This window comes from Chiloscyllium plagiosum, chromosome 19 (assembly GCF_004010195.1).
Source record: "Chiloscyllium plagiosum isolate BGI_BamShark_2017 chromosome 19, ASM401019v2, whole genome shotgun sequence".
NCBI classification, from domain to species: Eukaryota; Metazoa; Chordata; class Chondrichthyes; order Orectolobiformes; family Hemiscylliidae; genus Chiloscyllium; species Chiloscyllium plagiosum.
This window is the reverse complement of record NC_057728.1, coordinates 40,746,603-40,765,704: the sequence shown is the minus strand read 5'-3', so window position 1 is coordinate 40,765,704 and position 19,102 is coordinate 40,746,603. Positions and strand designations below refer to the sequence as shown.

The 19,102-nt window shown below is 38.9% G+C and overlaps 1 protein-coding gene across 3 annotated transcripts in view; it reads left to right on the top strand.

Moving 5' to 3' along the window:
* LOC122559392 overlaps positions 1-18,027 on the top strand; it is a 19,295-nt gene extending 1,268 nt beyond the window's left edge. Inside the window, exons 2-6 of one of the 3 annotated variants that reach the window (XR_006314418.1) lie at positions 1,870-1,918; positions 7,879-8,011; positions 11,691-11,887; positions 15,219-16,363; positions 17,177-18,027. Coding sequence is in view for 1 of the 3 variants with exons in the window: in XM_043708841.1 (XP_043564776.1) it covers positions 7,886-8,011; positions 11,691-11,887; positions 15,219-15,954 (1,059 nt within the window). In the remaining 2 variants the exon portion in view is untranslated. Of the gene's footprint in view, positions 1-1,869; positions 1,919-7,878; positions 8,012-11,690; positions 11,888-15,218 lie in introns of all 3 variants that reach the window. The other 2 variants (XR_006314417.1, XM_043708841.1) reach the window with 2 other exon arrangements.
* Positions 18,028-19,102: the final 1,075 nt, after the last annotated feature.

The window sequence follows — 19,102 nt, the reverse complement described above, 5'->3', positions numbered from 1 at the left end:
CGTTGACCACGTCGGGGGGGAAATTGCGGTCCTTGAAGAAGGTGGCCATCTGTGTTGTACGTATTTTGAACTGGTCCTCCTGGGAGCAGATGCGGCGGAGACGTAGGAATTGGGAGAATGGGATGGCGTTTTTACAGGGGGCAGGATGGGAGGAGGTGTAGTCCAGGTAGCTGTGGGAGTCGGTTGGTTTGTAGTAGATGTCCGTGTTGATTCGGTCGCCTGAGATAGAAACAGAAAGGTCTGGGAAGGGGAGGGAGGAGTCCGAGACTGTCCAGGTGAATTTGAGGTCGGGGTGGAAGGTGTTAGTGTAGTGGATGAACTGTTCAACCTCCTCGTGGGAGCACGAGGTAGCGCCGATACAGTCATCAATGTAGCGAAGGAAAAGATGGGGGGTGGGGCCAGTGTAGTTGCGGAAGATGGATTGTTCCACATACCCTACGAAGAGGCAGGCATAGCTGGGGCCCATGCGGGTGCCCATGGCTACTCCTTTTGATCAATGTAGCGAAGGAAAAGATGGGGGGTGGGGCCAGTGTAGTTGCGGAAGATGGATTGTTCCACATACCCTATGAAGAGGCAGACATAGCTGGGGCCCATGCAAAGTCATGCTGAGCAATCGGTATTGAGGTCTAAACCATAATTTCAGAATGAAGTAGTTCTGGATAGAAAATAATTAAACCAGGGTATGTCAGATCACAGTGTACTTCTGAAACTTCAGATCTGAAGAGAGAAAATATTGCCCCAGTACACTTTTGAGTAATTGTTTTTTATAATCAGCTTACCAAAATAATATTGAATGTCAATCTAGGACAGTTTATTACATAAGAACCAATTACTGCAACCACTGAAAATACTGGAAATACTTCACAGGTTAGACAGATTCTGTAAAGAAAAACAAAGTTAACATTTCAGGTTGATGACCTTTCATCAGAACAGTCATGACATTTGTCTGCATAAATATGTCTATATATCATTGAAGTAGTTGATTACTAAGTGATTGGGCAAAACTGCAGCAGATGGAGTTCAACGTAAGTATGATATTATCCATTTTGGATTGAGAAAAGTTAGATCAGGGTACTTTCTGGACGGTATAAAGTTTAAAAACAATAAATGCCCAAAGAGGGGTTCAGGTATATAGACCTTTGAAACATCATAAAGTGATGAAGAAAATAACTGATAAAATCCTGATCTTTATACTTCAATGACTGGAGTACAAGATGCAGAGGTAATGCTGTAGTTATACAAAACTCTGGTTCGACCTCACTTGGAGTCCTGTGAGCAGATCTGGGCACCATATCTTAGGAAATATACCTGGGCCTTAGAGAGAGTACAGTGTAAATTTGCCAGAATAATACCTGCATTTCAGAGGTTAAGTTATGAGGAGAAATTACCGAAATTAAGCCTGTTTCTCTAGAGTTTAGATCTGATCAAAATCTTCAAGATATTAAAAAGAAAAGACAGTGTAGATAAAGATAAATTATTACCACCGGTTGGGCATTCTAGAATTAGGGGGCTTAGTGTAAGAATTAGAGCCAGACTGTTAGGATGCTCCTATACACACACACACACACACACACAGACATACACACACACACGTTTAGAACTCTTCCCCTAACAGCAGTGGATGCATGTTCAGTTGTTAATTTTTGTGAAGCAAAAGGTTTTCATGAACATGGGCCAATGGCAGGTGTATGGAGTTAGGCCACAGATCAGCCATGATCTCAATGAATGGTGGAACAGACTCGAGGAGCTGAATGGCCTACCTTTGTTCCAATGTTCCTGTATGTTTCTAAACCTTTAAATATGGTAATTTTATATTTTAAATGATATTAACAGCTTCAATTTTAACACATATATACAATATATTCACAGAACCATGTCGCTTTGCACAAAAGACCAAAGGAAACATTGAGAATAACAGGTATGATTGCAAGTCTCTGAAATAAAGAATCATAGATGGACGAACTGGGCTTTATTTTACAGCAGTATCCACATAATGCTGATGTTCCTATCTGAAAAAGTGAGCAGTATTTTCAACTCGCAATTTATATTTTCCTCTGGGCATTTTTGGGGAAAAAATGTGTTGGATTTTCAGAATAAAGACAGACTTTTAAAAGTAATTAAAAATTGTTTGTGTGGGGAGAGAAGATTTAGACAATGTAACATGGTAAAAAAAGAACAGGTTAATGACTTATTGACATCTTGCACAGGTAAAGTCATCGTCTGATGTGAATTGCCACAATTGCATGACAGCCACTGAATGTCTGGTACAAAAAAAGTACAGATGTCATAAATTCCATGTAACAACAAAGACTGTAGATCTCACTTTTAGAAAACATGAAGCTCATTAGAGAAAACATTCAAACATGTGACTGTTAAAATATTGTTTCAAGCTTCCATGCTTGCCAGAAATTTGATGAGATGGATTCGGACTGAAGTTTTCATTTTGTGAAAACTTCCAAACTTTCCTTCTAAATGGCAATATTGTATTCCTTTTCCTGAGGGAATTCTCTCTCTTATGTTGCATCAGCAATCTGTTGCTATTTTCAGAGTTTAGTTTATTATTAATCAGCACTCAAGATATTGTTTCTGATTGACTTAACCTGAAATAGTCATTATAGAAGCTAGGTCAGTCGTTGAGAGAAAAGCCTACAACCATACGCCAGGAGTGAATTTATTCAGTATAATGTAAGTGAACTCTACATGACACACAGTTTATTCTTAAATTGGTTGTAGCATGAAGTGGTAGTCAGTTGACCATTTGCTATTTGTGGAAGATAATTAGATTAGATCAGATTCCCTACAGTGTGGAAACAGGCCCTTCAGCCTAACAAGTCCACACCAACCCTCCGAAGAATAACTCACACAGACTCATTTCCCTACATTTACCCCTGACTAATGCACCTAACACTATGGGCAATTTAGCATGGCCAGTTCACCTGACCTGCACATCTTTTGAACTGTGGGAGGAAACCGGAGTAAACCGACGCAGATACGGGGAAAATGTGCAAACTCCACACAGACAGTCACCCAACGCTGGAATCGAACCCAGGTCCCCGGCACTGTAAGGTAGCCATGCTAACAACTGAGCCTCCGTGCCACTCTCTAAACAACTACCACTCTTTGTGTGTTTTGTCCATTTCTGCTGATTTTTATTTTTGTTCATGTTAAGAGATCCACTTCTATGACTATCCTTCTTGTGCTTATTGATCTTTCTTCAGACTTTGACCAGGATTGACATCCTCATCTTCCTTGAACACTTGTCCCCAGTTGGACACCTGGGTGAGACTGCCATTACTTGCACCTAGTTTTGTTTATCAAATCATAGAATATTTCCAGTATTGTTCTCTTCCTGTTCCTGCAGTCACTTCTGGATTCACCAAATGATCTATCTTGCGTTCCATCCTCAACAAAACTTTATTTTATATACTGCCTTTAAAATGGTTGAACATGAGTATTGCTGAAAAGGCAGATTTTAATAAAGTTTTCCTCTTGATTACGCCAATGTGAAAGGGAAGACATTTTTGTACCTTATGAAAAGAGTATGCCAATTGATTGGCAAATGAACTCTGTAAGGGGCATTGTCCTGAAGAATGCACCAGTTACATGATGATTGACAGTTAAATGCCAAGCTTTAATTAAATTTAAACCAGGCAGGTGTACTCTGATCGGTAAAGACAATGCCCTGAGGAATAAACTGAAGAATAGCTGCCACTTGACTATGCTCACTCAAAATAGATGCAATGTCTGCATATGCTGTTTGGGTCTGTAAGAAACAGGCTTCTGTACGTCAGTGTGTTTAATTTCCAGTAGATGCAGGTATGCCCCATTGCAGGGCCACTGATGATCTTAAATTGGTTTTCAGTAATTCTTAGCACACTCAGTTGATTTAGCAACTTGAGCTCCTCATGTTGGGCATTTGTGAGGTTTGTAAGCATAGGTTGTTTAGTTACAGTCAGTACCTTACCTGTGGGGAGCAACCATGCTGTTTGATGCACCCTGCCAGTCTTTGGAACAAATGCCCTACCTGGCATCACAACAGCACTCAAATTTATGTGCTAGGCAGAATGTCTTTTTGACTTGGTGGCAGCACCTATCATTGGCAACAACTACTTATGTTGCTGCTGTGTAATAACAGCACAAAGTAGCTAGCTTCACCTGTTGATCAAATCTTCCAGAGTAATCTGAGGTATGTTGGACACTTTTCAAGTCCAAAGGTAGTGGCCATAGGCTCACTTGTACCTTTGTGTAATATACTGTACCAAAGGTAGACATCATGCTGCAACCTGAGTCCTATTTCAGCATCAAGCTTGTACATCGATTCGAGCCATACTGCATATGGCTGCCAATTAGGCCAATCTTATAGTTTGAAGGAATCCAACGATGTATATTGCCCAAGGAAGACTTGCAGTAGACTGTAGTAGATAATCCCTATGGCACAATTTCTCAATTAATAAATCAAGTAGGACATCCCAACATGCTTCTCGGGAGCATAATAAATCCCTCGAATTGTGCTTGGGTGTGACTGAGAAGGTCGTAGGCTAGTCTCCTGCCTTATACTGCATGCTCAGACCCTGAAAACACACCTCTGGAGGCATGGGATGGCACAGTGGCTCATGGGTTAGCACATCTGCCTCACAGCACCAAGGTTCAATTCTACCCTTGGTTCTCTCATGTCTGCCAAGATTTCCTCCGGGTGCTCCTGTTTCTTCCCACAGTCCAAAGATGTGCAGGTTAGGTGGATTGGCCATGCTAAATTGCCAATAGTGCCTCAGGATATGCAAGCCTGCTGGATTAGTCATGAGAAATGCAGGGTTACAGGGACAGGATAGGGGTGTGGGTCTGGGTGGGCTCTTCGAAGGGTTGGTGAGGACTCGGTGGGTTGAATGGTGTGCTTCCATGCTGCAGGGTTTCTATGTAACATCCAGCCCCACATATTTAAATCCCTACGTGAAGTTACTCCTCCCTAATTCTCCTCTCCTACATTGTCAGAAGAGCGATCATGTGTCTGTACAATTCTGTTTTAATTTTGTTTCCTAATTTCCATAATTAATTTTGCATAACCATACATAATTTGCTCTTACATTGACCATGCCAACTTCTTGATCTGGCAGGTAACAAAGCTTTGAGGACTCTAAGAGATCAATTTCTCTTACTCTGGAAATATTATCAATGCTCCATTTATAGCTAAATTGTTAATGTCCCTACCAGCTCTTTTTTAATCCCTTAGATGTTTATTTAATGGCATACACGGCCTCCATTATCTCCTAGAAACCAAACCATAATGTCTGATTGAGAGCATTAATTGCCCTGCAAACTGTTGTAACTTTTCCTTTTAGCTGTTCACTGCTCTTAAATCGCCATCCATCTCTGTTTTCATTGCCTACTTTTTTCCCATTAGTCAGTGTGATAATCTTCTAAATTCTACCATTAAACTAGTAAACTTATTTCCCAGCCTCATCTGCTGCATTGTCACTGTGTCTTTCTCAAGTTCTGATGCTTTGAGTTTGAGAAATGTGAGCCATCTGAGTTAACACCTATTGTTCAAAATTTCACATCCTACAGGAGCAATTGCTGCTCTTTCCTCTGCAAATGTTTTTAAGTTTTGCTAATTTATTCAACTTTATTTGCATATTATATCAGCTACGAGACTTAGCATCTCCTCCCAGTCTCTGTTAGTTCCTATTTTGGTTAAATTTCTGTTTTTAAAATCTTTACACACTTCACTTTGTTGCTGTTCATTCTATAAATTGCTTGCTGTTCATCCCGTTCTTTGATGAATATCAATTTATTTGAGCTAAACACTGGGAAGACCAAAGCCGTCATCTTTGGCCTTAACCCATTTTTGGCTTCAAACATCTTTGGTACTGGTTTCACCCTCTCCCTAGCCATTACCTACAGCTGAGCAACACTTTGCTACCTTGGTATTCTTTCAACCCTTCAGCTGAGCTACTGATGCCATATGGTCTTCATTCTGAAAACTGACAACCTCTACCTTTGTAATATTGTACATATTCGGCAATACCTAGTTCACATGTTACTGAAACCCTCATTTATTATTTTCTCCTGATCTATTTCAATCATCCTCTGGTTAATCTCCCATTTTTAATAACATTATCAGTCATACAGACTGTTCAAAACCAGGCACATTAATGGATGAACAAAAGTTGTTCACGGGACTTTTAAATGAAAAGTATATTAGAGTTGCTTTTCAGTCTGGAAACCTGTGGCCCCTGGTGTGCCACTAGGATTGAGGCTGGGTCCACTGCTTTTCTTCCTTTCTATAAATGGTTTGGATGTGAACATAGGTTTAGTAATTTTGCAGGCGGCACCAAAGTTGGAGGTGTTGTGGACAGTGAAGAAGTTTACCTCAGATTAAACAGGATCTTGATCAGATGGGCCAAGGAGTGCCAGATGGAATGTAGTTTAGATAAATGTGAGGTGCTGCATTTTGGAAAGGCAAATCAGGACAGGACCTATACACTTAATGATAAGCTCCTGGGGAGTATTACTGAACAAACAAGCCTTGGAGTGCAGGTTCATAGTTCCTTGAAAGTGGAATTGCAGGTAGATAAAATAATGAAGAAGGCATTTGTTACACTTTTCTTGATTGGTCAGTGCATTGAGTATAGGAGTTGTGTGATCGTGTTGCGGCTGTACAGGACATTGGTTAGGCTACTTTTGGAATACTGTGTGCAGTTCTGGTCTCCCTGTTATAGGAAGGATGTGAAACCTGAAAGGGTTCAGAAAAGATTTACAAGGATTAATGCCAAGGCTGGAGGGTTTAAGCTATAGGGATAGGCTGAATAGGCTGGGGTTATTTTCACTGGAGTGTCGGAGGCTGAGGGGTGACCTTATAGGGGTTTATAAAATCATGAGGGGTGTGGATAGGGTGAACAACCAAGGAATTTACCCCAGGGTAGGGAAGTCAAAAACTAGAGGGAAAAGGTTTAAGTTGAGAAGGGAAAGATTTAAAAGGCAGCTAAGGGGCAACATTTTCACATAGAGGGTGGTGTGTGTATTGAATGAGCTGCCAGATGGAGTGGTGGAGGCGGGTACAATTACAACATTTAAATGTCATCTTGATGGGTACATGAATTGGAAGGGTTTAGAGGAAAATGGGACTAGATTTGTCTGGTCAGTATAAACAAGTTGGACCGAAGGGTCTGTTTCTGTGTTGTACAATTCTATGACTCTGTGACTGGAAAATATTTAATTTTTCATGTTAAGTCTTTATTGAATAAACTTAGGTATAACAAGCAGCAGTCTGGATCTGGTAACAAGTAAACATATAAAAGCTATAGATACTTTTGTAAAATAAGAATTGCACACCGCTTGACAATGAATTGCCTTAATCTTTTTAAAAGTATTTATTTCCATGAAGTTTAAATTTTAATTAAAATTTAATTCTATGGTTTACTGCAGTAAAATTGAAAATACATTGCTTGACAGACGTGTAGATGAAGTTATTTAAATATTGCATCTTTTCAAAAAGAAACGAATAAAGAACATTACTGTGTATTAATGATTTTAGTTTTAGTAAGAATTGTCGAAAGTGGTGAGTTATGAGTAGATATTCACTTTTTGTTACACTGCTCTTATTTCAGAGGCTACAAGAGTAGGAACAGTGGTAACATGGATGATAGTGAAAAGTGCACAGGAGATAGGAAAGGAAGAAAAGGCTGTGTGTTGGAATCCAGCATAAACAAGTTTATATTTTCTCAGCTTTACTCATTTCATGATACACCTTTGCATATTGCAGGACAACCTTGTAATGACTCAATTCATATACAAATGGAAGCAAATTTCAATAGTTTAACTTACCTGTGATTGCACTGAGTGGAAGATTGCAATCAAATCTCTGTTTGTTTATCTCTTCAGAAAGTTCATGCAAAATGCAGAAGAAGAATTAACAATCACAAATAAAAATTGTGCTGGTTTAGCAGATAATGATAATGGGTATTATTCAGTTTTGCAACAATATTATGGACCATTATCATCCAAATGCCAAAAGGTAATTTCATATTAATGTTTCATTATTCATCAGATAAGAATTATATTTTCCACAATTGTTGATACTTACTCAAATTACTCCCTTTTACTAATTACTAAGAAATTGCAGTTGAGTTTTGTTTTCACTCATTTTCTTGTTGTATTAGACAAGCGCAGTTCTTATAAATTGAGTATTTAAAAGCAAATTGAGTGTCTTGACAAATTTGATAGTGGGAAACCTTCACAGCATTAAATCATTCAATACAGACTGACTATTAACTCAATTTACTAAGTTAATACATGTTTTAAAGTATACTATTTTTTGCAACTCAGTACAATTGCAGTTTGCAATACATGCTACTGAGGTAATGGTTTGAAATAAAGTGCTGTTTGTCTCAGCTTTTCTTGTCAAACCCTCAAAAAATTAATCTCTGAATTTAACTCAGTCGAAATAGTCGAAAATTGAAACTCTGCACTTAAGCCTTATTCCTGCTATTAGTTTATCCACCATCATTTTGCCCATGGAATAGGGTTAAGTAAATGCCTGCTTCTATAAAGTCAGAGCCTTATTAATCTGGGCCATGTAATGATTTTGGCATGCTGCATTTTCTGCACTGGTCCTGAGGAGGGGATTCTCCTTACCAATGTTCAGAGAGAGAGCCTCATGCAATCAGTAAGACCTGAATTCCCTCAGAATGAACCAAATCTCCTATAGCTTCTGATGATAACCTATATATTTTGCAAATAGTTGGTATTGTTTATTTCAGGCAGCCCTCTATTCATTCACTGCCTCCATGTTAACTGGATTAATTCGCTGGATCTCTGAAGAAATAAAGGAAGATCTGGTGATGCTCCAGCAGTTGTTACTTTGTCTAGGAGAAATGAGCCAAAAATTGAACTGAGAAAACACCATTAATCCAAAACAAAAACAGAAATTGCTGGAAAAGCTCAGCAGGTCTGGTGCATCTGTGGAGAAAATCAGAGTTAACGCTTTGGGGTGGAGTGATCGTTCCTCAGAACAGGCTCTGAGGAAAGGTCCCTGACTGACAGCATCCACAGTTTTTTGGTTTTTAATTAATCCAAAAGAATTTGCCCATAACAGCAAAACTGTGGTTAGCAAATTCTATGATATGTTCCTTTCTGATCATTCCTCTAACAAAGGGTGGGCTAACTCAGTTGGCTAGACTGAATAAAGGTATTTATAATAAAGATCTTTTTTGTTAAATCACAGCACTGCTTTCGAACTTCGATGCAAACTTTCTCTGTTGGGTGTGGCTATACATCTAGGCCTGCCTTCTCACCTTAGCCTGTGCTAATGGAGTTGTTCCCCTCAAGCTATACATGTCCGATAGAGATACTTGGAGAGAAATGCCTATGTGGATATGTCTGCTTACCTCACCTCCATCAAAAAAATTCTCATGAATGCATGGATTGCACATTCACTTTTTATCATCATCAGCCATAAATTTCCAATTATTACACAATATGACACATCCTGTTGTGAATGGACTGTTCAGATGATGTGTGTTCTAACACTTTTAAAAATGTTGTGGTTCTGTTCGCCGAGCTGGAAGTTTTTGTTGCAAACGTTTCGTCCCCTGGCTAGGCGACATCATCAGTGCTTGGGAGCCTCCTGCAAAGCGCTTCTTTGATGTTTCCTCCGGTGTTTATAGTGGTCTGTCCCTGCCACTTCCGGTTGTCAGTTTCAGCTGTCCACTGTAGTGGTTGGTATATTGGGTCCAGGTCGATGTGTTTGTTGATGGAGTTTGTGGATGAATGCCATGCCTCTAGGAATTCCCTGGCTGTTCTCTGTCTGGCTTGCCCTATGATAGTAGTGTTGTCCCAGTCGAATTCATGTTGCTAGTTGATGTTGGTCCAGGAGAGGGATGGGCATCTCATCCTAAAGATAACAGCGCTGACATGCACAACACCTGCAATGCACCACTTTAATACGTGCCTGGATTATGTCGTATGTGCTCATTGGAGGGGGACTCAAAGCCACAATCGTCTGACTCCGGATGTGGAAATGCTGGCAACTGAGTTACATCATACCAAGGGAGCCCTGGACCTGTCTGAGTGAGAGGGAAATGGCTGCAGAGCTCAATATGAGGGGAAGTAATATGGAGGCTAGAATTTGAAGAGGTCAAGTAAATTGTGTCATACACGATATTAATGTGTCGGAGACTGCAAGGAGGAAGAGTTAATATCAATGCAGGGAGAGCATGGAGGAGAAACATAAAAGAAAAACTAATAAGTTCAAGGCTGAAAGCTGAATCTGAGCTCAAGGATATTAGAGTCATAGAGTTATACAGCATAGAAACAGACCCTTCGGTCTAACTCGTCCATATAATATAGAACCTAGAACAGTACAGCCAATGATGTTGCACCGAACACAATGCCAAATTAAACTAATTCCCTCTGCCTGCCCTTGGTCCATATCCCTCCATTCCTTGCATATTCATGTGCCGATGTAAAAGTTTCTTAAATGCCCTATCTGCCTCCACCACCACCTCTAACAGTGCATTCCAGACTCCTACCACTCTCTGGCTCAGTGGTTAGCACTGCTGCCTCACAGCACCAAGGATCTGGGTTTGATTCCAGCCTCGGGTGACTGTCTGACTGGAGTTTGCACATTCTCCCCGTGTCTGCGTGACTTTCCTCTGGGTGCTCTGGTTTCCTCCTACAATCCAAAGATGTGCAGGTTAGGGCAATTAGCCGTACTAAATTGCCCATTGTGTTCAGGGATGTGTAAGTTAGGTGCATTAGTCTGAGGTAAATGTAGAATAATAGGGTCTGGGTGGGTTACTCTTTGGAGGGTCAGATTGGACTTGTTGGGCCAAATGGCCTGTTTGCACACTGTTAAGGATTTTATGATTCTATCTCCTTTGAGCTTTCCCCCTCTCACCTTGAATGCATGCCCCCTAGTTTTAGGCATTTAATTCGACTGGGACAACACTACTATCATAGGGCAAGCCAGACAGAGAACAGCCAGGGAATTCCTAGAGGCATGGCATTCATCCACAAACTCCATCAACAAACACATCGACCTTGACCCAATATACCAACCACTACAGCGGACAGCTGAAACTGACAACCGGAAGCGGCAGGAACAGACCACTATAAACACCGGAGGAAACATCAAAGAAGCGCTTCGCAGGAGGCTCCCAAGCACTGATGATGTCGCCTAGCCAGGGGACGAAACGTTTGCAACAAAAACTTCCAGGTTGGCGAACAGAACCACAACAACGAGCACTCGAACTACAAATCTTCGCACAAACTTTGAACTTTTAAAAATAGGGCAAGTGATTTATTGCTGTTTGTGAAGAATGACATATTTTATGATTTTATTTGGTCTCTTGATGAGGTGCTTTTCTTCACAAGAGCTGAAATTTTACATCAAGTCACTAGAGCAAATAAGGATCCCAGTTGCTGAGTTGTGTTGCCAGTTTGGCTATTCCCAGTACATTTGGCTGCCAGAGGAAACAATCTCTCATAGCCTACCTTTCCCAGAGCTATTGGAATATTGTATGTTTCAATCAGAACATGCCTTATTCATCTCAACTACAAATGCAGCTGTCCTGGAAATATTGTCACATTTGCTGGGCCAAATTTCTCATATTCTTAATGATTTTATTGTGATTTCTTCTGTTGCAGAATTGTGAAGCCTTTGTATGCCTTTTTTCTCCCCCTTTGCAAACCAGGTTGGAACAAAGATGGCAGACAAGTTCCAGATTGAACATGACACAGTGGATGATGATGAGATGAAAAGTGCAAAGAGTAGAAATAGTTCCTCAGATTCTGTTGCAAGTATGAAATTGTCAAAGGGCTCTGTGAGAAAACTTGGTAATAATCAGCAGCGAATTTCAGCAGTGTGTTTTTCAGAAACTGGAAATACCAGGTGAATTGAAGCTCTTTTTGGAATGTATTACCATTTTAATGAATTGCAGAATCAGAGTTGAGAAAGAAGTTCAGACTGGGCTGACAGGTCAAACTTTGAACATAGGAGGATTTCTATGTTAAGGATAGAAATATTTTTTAAAATTCTAAGTATAATTTGAAATGGCACATTTTGTGGCCCACATATTTTGAATTTACAACAAAATGGTTGGGTACTGAAACAAATTGTTATTTAGTTGATTCAAATGCATTACAATAATAGTGTATAGCATTTTTTTTAACCCACAGAGCTACTTCAATATAAAATGAGAGAATGGTAATTCCCAAACATTATCCTGATCTACAGAATAAAGCAGAGCAAATTAACAACTGTAAATATTGCCTACACACTACTTAAAAATCCATTTGGGAAATAAACTAAAAATGTATACTGTTAATTTATTTTAGATTTCTTTCTGTTTCCTGTCTCTTGCTAGTTTACATTTTTCTTGTCTTGTAGTTTAATTATTACTTTATTTTCTGTCTCTGATGTTACTTCTTTTGCTTCTGCAGTTACTTCTGTTTGCAGCAAAAGTTGAGATGTGTCCCGCAGAAAATTCTGTCTTATCAGAATTTATTCTATAAAGCAAGCTTGTTTAGCTCATTTTTACCTGATTCAAACAGTCACTCCACCAATAAAGATTACTTAGTGTGGAAACAGGCCCTTCGGCCCAACAAGTCCACACCGTGATGGTGCATAACTAAATGCATTTTAGGATATACCTAAATGAAATGCATTATTTTTGTGGGCCTAATCAACCATTTCTGTAAGTAATCATGGGATCAAGGGATTTTCATGAACTGGAAAGGGTAATGCAGTGGTTATGCAGTTGGAATAGTAAATCAGACATCAGACTCCTAATCCGAAGGCTGTAAATTCATAATTCCAAATCGCACAATCACACAAATCATTGACAAGCATAACCTTTGACCAGTACAGTTTCAGAATTGGAATTCACTTTTATGAAACTGTAAATGAGACAATAAAGTTTAACATTGTCATAAAAACCCAACTGGTTTACTTAGCAAAGGAAATCTACCATAATATTCTACATAATGCTTCTCATCCCTACTGCCAATACTGATTGGAAGCCAAATTCAAATGAAAGCGTTCATACAAGACATGGTACAGTACCCAAACTACTGTGGTGTTTTGACCTAGATTGTGCAGATTAGATATAAATGTAAATGATGCAAGCGGTCCCAAGTATTCTACCACTCTTTAAGTAAAAAAACTAAAGTCTATCTCAAGTAAAAGCATGATTAATCTGCACAGCCAGCAGCCTTTGTTAAGGTTTAGCTTTTTTTATATAGTATTGTTGTATATTTTAGCTGCTCATTATTCAAAAGGAAATTCAGTTTACCTTGTTTTATCAGGCTGATTTGAAAATCTGCCTTTTAACAACAAACTGGTATTCCATTTGAGTATTACTGATTTGGATGTTACAGGTTAAATGGTGTTGGCACAAACTTCATTCTTTATGCTCCCTTGCAACTTAGACGTATTATAACGCTACCATTTAAACATGTCACTAATGCTTTAAACACTCACCTACTTAATTAACCCTCCCTTGCTCCCTTCTTGTGTAGCTCTCAATCTGAAAGGTAGAGAGTGAAAAAGTGGCTCCATGGACACTGCTAAAACTTGAAAACACTTGAGTAATATTAGAAGGGAACCATTATTCTCTAATGACTGTCCTCACTTGCAAATGCTATCTGTAATATAAGTAAATCTGAGATCGCACATCTTTACTTGATGTCTTAATTGAGGGACTGTAACTGTTGACTTGTCCTAGATATTCTCTATCTGTTTGCAATCTATTAAAGTAAATGAAGGTGAGGTTAAAGTCTCTCGGTCCTGTTACATTCATCCTTATGATGCACAAAATAGACAGGCACAAAACAGACAGCCATTTTGGAACAATATTAAACCTATGATGAGACAGTTGAGAAAAATTGAACAATACAGTTAGAGAAGGGTCAAAAATACATAGAAAAGCAAAAAAATGAAAAACTGATATTGTTTACCATTCTGATGTCCTTTGTATCTTTACAATATCCTCGACTGACACAGCTGAAAACCAGGTCTGATAACCTGCACCAGGGGATGCTGAAGGAAATAAGGTTGGAAATTATGGAGACATTCTCATCATCATTCAATCTTGCTTAGATGCACAGTGATTCCAGAGGACTGGGAATGGTGAAGGTTACGCCCTTATTCAGAAAAAGGGTATAAGGATAAACCAAGCAATTACAGGCCAATTAGTTTAACTTGGATGAAAGGAAAGTTTTAAGAATTGAAAATCAGTGAGAAAATTAGCAGTCACTTGGACAATATGGATTATTAATGAAAGTCAGGACTGAGTTATTAAAAGCAAAATAAAAACAAAATGCTACAGGTGCTGTAACTCTGAAGTAAAAACCCAGATACTACGACTAACTGAGCAAGCCAGGCAGCATTTGTGGAAAAGGAAACTGCGTTAATGTTTCAAGTCGATGACCTTTGATTTTCATTTTACAAGATTTTGGGCAAAGGGTAAGCGAGTGGGAGTCACTGAGTTGCTCTTGCAGAGAAGCAGTACAGAGAGAACCAGCTGAATGGCCTCCTGTTCTGTAATGTTTTCCTCAAAATATACTTTATTCGTAAAATTTGTAGAAGTACATTCTGTAATAGTTCAATGCTGACATTAGAAAATGCAAAACAGATCAGATTCTTTCAGTGCAAGCCCTATGTGCAGTGTCTCACTGTATTTAAAGGCACACATTATATTTCCAATATTCATTTCATGTCACGCATACAGCTTGACGACTTTTACATAGTTGAATTGGTATATTGCATTGAGGGGGTCTTAAACAGTAGGATTGAGACTTGCAGTCCCTACCCCAAGCTTTCGTGCATCTTTCAGCATATAATCCTGGACCTTGGAATGTAACTCTTTGATGACCTTATGCATGTGAGGCCCAGGATTTGTGCTGCTGAAATTGAGCTTGTTTGCTGTCCATCTTAATGCCTGTCTGCCCAGCCCACATCTCAAGTTAAAATCCTGGCTCAAGCATACTCATTTCACTTCAGAAAAAAATCTAAAACGCTGATTATTTACAAATTCTTAACATGAAATTAAGAATTCTTGAAGACAATAGCATTCAAATTAGAATTTAAGAAAAATAAACTATTTTTCACAGAGCAAAAGAATTCCAAAATTATCTCTAATACAGTAGTATTTCATAAGTGATTTACAATACTGTTATTTTTTGTTTCTCAATAAAAGTTTAATTATTTTTCCCTTTCGAAGGACTGAACCTGAACAAAACTGTCACTTGCCTTGTCTGAATAGAATAAGCCTGCACCAGGCAATTGAGCGCAGATCTGTAAGTCAGTCTGCAAACCATGCAGAACGAATTAGCACTGACAAGTTGTGCTTAGAAGACTGTGTGCGAAATGTAGAAAGTACCCGCAGTGAGAAAGAAGCTCATCCAGACCTTTTCCCTCACCTGGTGCCTACAGTTGTTTTCCCAAGTTCAGTTCAACACATTACTTTTCTAACTTCAACTTGTGAGAAGCCTGAAGGAAAGATGATCAAAATAACAAAGCATCCTGGTGCCAAAATTCAATCAACTAAATCTAACTCCTCTATAGCAACCAGTTTAAGCAAAACATCTATGAAGTCTAGTGCTGGCAAGATCTCCGAAGGAACTCTTTGTCACAGCACCATCAGCGAATGTTCTGACAAAAAATGTAAAGTTAGTTCTATTGTGGGTGAAGAGGAAACAAGAGAAGAATATATTTCTGACTTCAATCCTATGTTTTGCGAGAAGGGACGAGCACACACTGGAAGTGTACTTCCTCTCATGGAGTCTGGCATGAGAAGGCACAATCAGAAGCAGCCTTGGAAGTCTGTCCCAAAGAAGTCATTTGATGGGCATAATCATCCTCAAATGTTGGTTCGCAATGTTCCTAAAATGGGAGAAGAATGGAAGGATATCTTTGAAAAGGAGACTTTGAAGAGAAGCACGAAAGGCTGCTTATGAAAGAAACATCTTGTACCCGTCATTAAACCGAGATGTTAGCTACTCACTTCCTGAAGAATCTACTGAGTTTTGTGTTAATTGCTTTTATGGACAGAAGCAAGACTGGAGATTCAAGCAACCTTGTCACCAACACTCCCCTTGTTATCAGAGTGTGCATAGTCTAGGATTACTGAATGCAGTCAGCAGACACTGAAACAGCTCTATTTCTACGAAACAACTGAACAAACATCTACCATGAATCATGAAATGGCTGTGAATATAAATGCATCATCTTATCAGTTTTACTGTGACGAAAAGTGCACTTTTCAAGCTAAGGATGAACAGAACTGTTTGCGACTCCCAGAATCAGTGAACTTGATGCTGCGTAAAAGTCCTTCAACAGAACGTACTATTGAATTATCTAATGGTGGTAAGGTTCCTATAATAACAATGACTTGTCCTACTCCAGCACCACATCGAGCATCTTCACAGTGAGAAGCTTTTCAGAAGGTTGTTGTCAATTTGCTTCGCCTTAATGAGAAAGAAATCCGATGGGTAATCGAATGGTAACAGTTATATTTTTAGTCCACACTAGTCAGGATGTGTGTGTGTATGTGGTTCAGGCAAGTGACAAACCCACATATTGAGGCCCATAGAAATTTTAGCTTCGCATTTCCATATTCAGGCTCCAACTTGCACCCAGACCCTGCAGGAATCACTGGCCAGTGAGAAGAAACTTAGGATGCTGACCACTCCCACCAGGGAACAGCAGGAGTGCGGTTTTAATGTGCTTTTTAGTATCGCCTGTATATATAGGAATGGCTTACAGGGTGAGATGATGGAACATATTCAATGATAAATTGTCTGCATTGGTAAAATAACTTCTTATATCATTTTGGATTCCTTCGTGATCAATAAGATGTTTTAGAAGCGCGGTCATTTAGGAAATTGGAGCCAGTCTGAGATCTTGTATTAATCTCTTTTTTAACACTAGTTATTTTGTTTCAATAAAAATAAGAAATTATGTTTTTAATATTCACTGGTATTGGCAGACTGTGCACCTTTTATCATCAAGGAAAGTGGGGGGGGGGTGGAATTGGCTCTTCGGTCGTAACAAAGATTTTAAAGTTTTTTCGCCATGCAGCTCTGTCACACAAAAAGTACAATGTAGTTTTAGTCAAAATAGAAGAGGCAATTACAAGATTTTCCCATGTAAAAGAAAGAGTTTTATTGTTGAATACAGCATGCCTGAATGCCTTTGAACCATAAAATGCTGCGGTCTACATGCGTTGGATTGAATTGATGACAGGACCTTCTTAAATCATGACTACACCCTTTATATCCCTTGTAAGTAGTAAGATTTTACACACAACTTGACCAGCCACATGTGGTTAGACATATATAATTAAGAAATGCAAATCTGTGAAATATGTTTCAGAACCTTTCGAAACCCCACTCCTGAACTACTGGATAAGCATGTATGCATCCTTCATGTCCAGCACTGTTGCAATCCTTGGAGGTTTCTGGGATACTAATACTTAAAATACTGGAATCAGCAAGTGAGTAGTAGCATTATGGCATGGCTGAATGGAAAACTAGCCATTTTTAAACTAACTTTATTTTACTGCTGCAAAAATATCATAGGGTCAGTTATGGAAAGGCAACACAGCTAATTCTCTCCTACTGCCTTGCTGAAGCATTAGAAACAGAGATTACATGAGCTGCACAACTGGCGTGGGCTCATGCCTGCCAAGGATATGTACCATTGACCCCAGTATATCCATTAAGGGCAGGAGCAAAGCTATGGAATAGTACAACTTTCTGCTCCATCCATGATCATTGGTAGTTCCTGGGCGTTTGACTGACTAAATGATATAAAAAGATTTGACGCTGGTTCATTTGACTAAAGTTATTATAATTCAGGTGTTTGACTTACATTGTGCCATTGATTGTAAATCTAATTAAACATTTCTAAGTCAGAAGGTATGATACATTCCACTGATTTCAAGGTTGACAATGTAAATAATGTAACAATAGATGGACATTGCCAAAATATTCAGTCAAATTATAACATCGACATGCAGAAATATTATCCACTAGCACCTAATCAGGAATAAAAATCTGAACTGGACAAAATCTCTTTTTCTGCAGATTACTTAATGAACTGAGCATGAAACTTAGTTAGGCATGAGAATACTTTTGTCCGTAATAAAGATATCATGTAAATATCTGTGATATATATACTAATGTTTTAAACCTGTACATGGTTAACATTTATTATATACATGTAAAACAAGTTTTCCAAATGAGATTACTTTGTCATTTTGCACAACAGAACTTGAGTATTGCTGAAAAATGACACATTGTGTTGATGCTTTTTGTCTTGCTCTCATCAGGACTATTTGCGAAAATACCTGTCTAAGGAGAAAAACAACACTTATACTGGACAAGGGGACAGTGCTGATTGGATAGCAAATGAACTGTTATTGTTATGAGTTTTTGCCTGGAGAATACACCATTTATTAGTCATTTTCAGTACCACTGTAGTTTTAGGAATGTAGACCATATGTCCCAATGGTTGGAGGATCATATCAAGCACCATACCCCTTTGCCTATTCACAATGAGCAAGGTACTGACCAACTAGCTCATGCTTGCTAAACCTGTAACATCGTGTCCAACATTAATTGTGCTTCTGCAACTGGACAACATTTATTGGATAATCCTGTGTAAGTGAAGAATTAAGTTTTGATAACCAGTTTTAAGTAGTCAGCCAGGATGGCAATGTGGTGTATTGAAAAACAGGGCTATGTTCTTTGCAAATAGATAGACATAGGCACCCACTCTGCCTTCTTCAAAATAGGTCGCACCTGTTCATTTCCTTTCTCATGGCAATGTCTCGAACAATCAGAGTCAGATGATATGGTTAAAAATTTAAACAAGCCTGACAATTAACTGCAAAACATTATTAATTGAAGCATTCCAAACAGAGTCCACTTGTGAACTTTTTTCTTTTATAATGTCCCTGTTCGTTTTCCCCTTGAACAGGTATTCTTGTAAATTGTCCTGGCGAAATTGGCATAGAAACAGGGATATGACAAAACTTTCTAGTCAGTCCAAATACACGTCAGTTATAAATCATTGCTGCTTGTTCAGTTATCATGTGCCAAC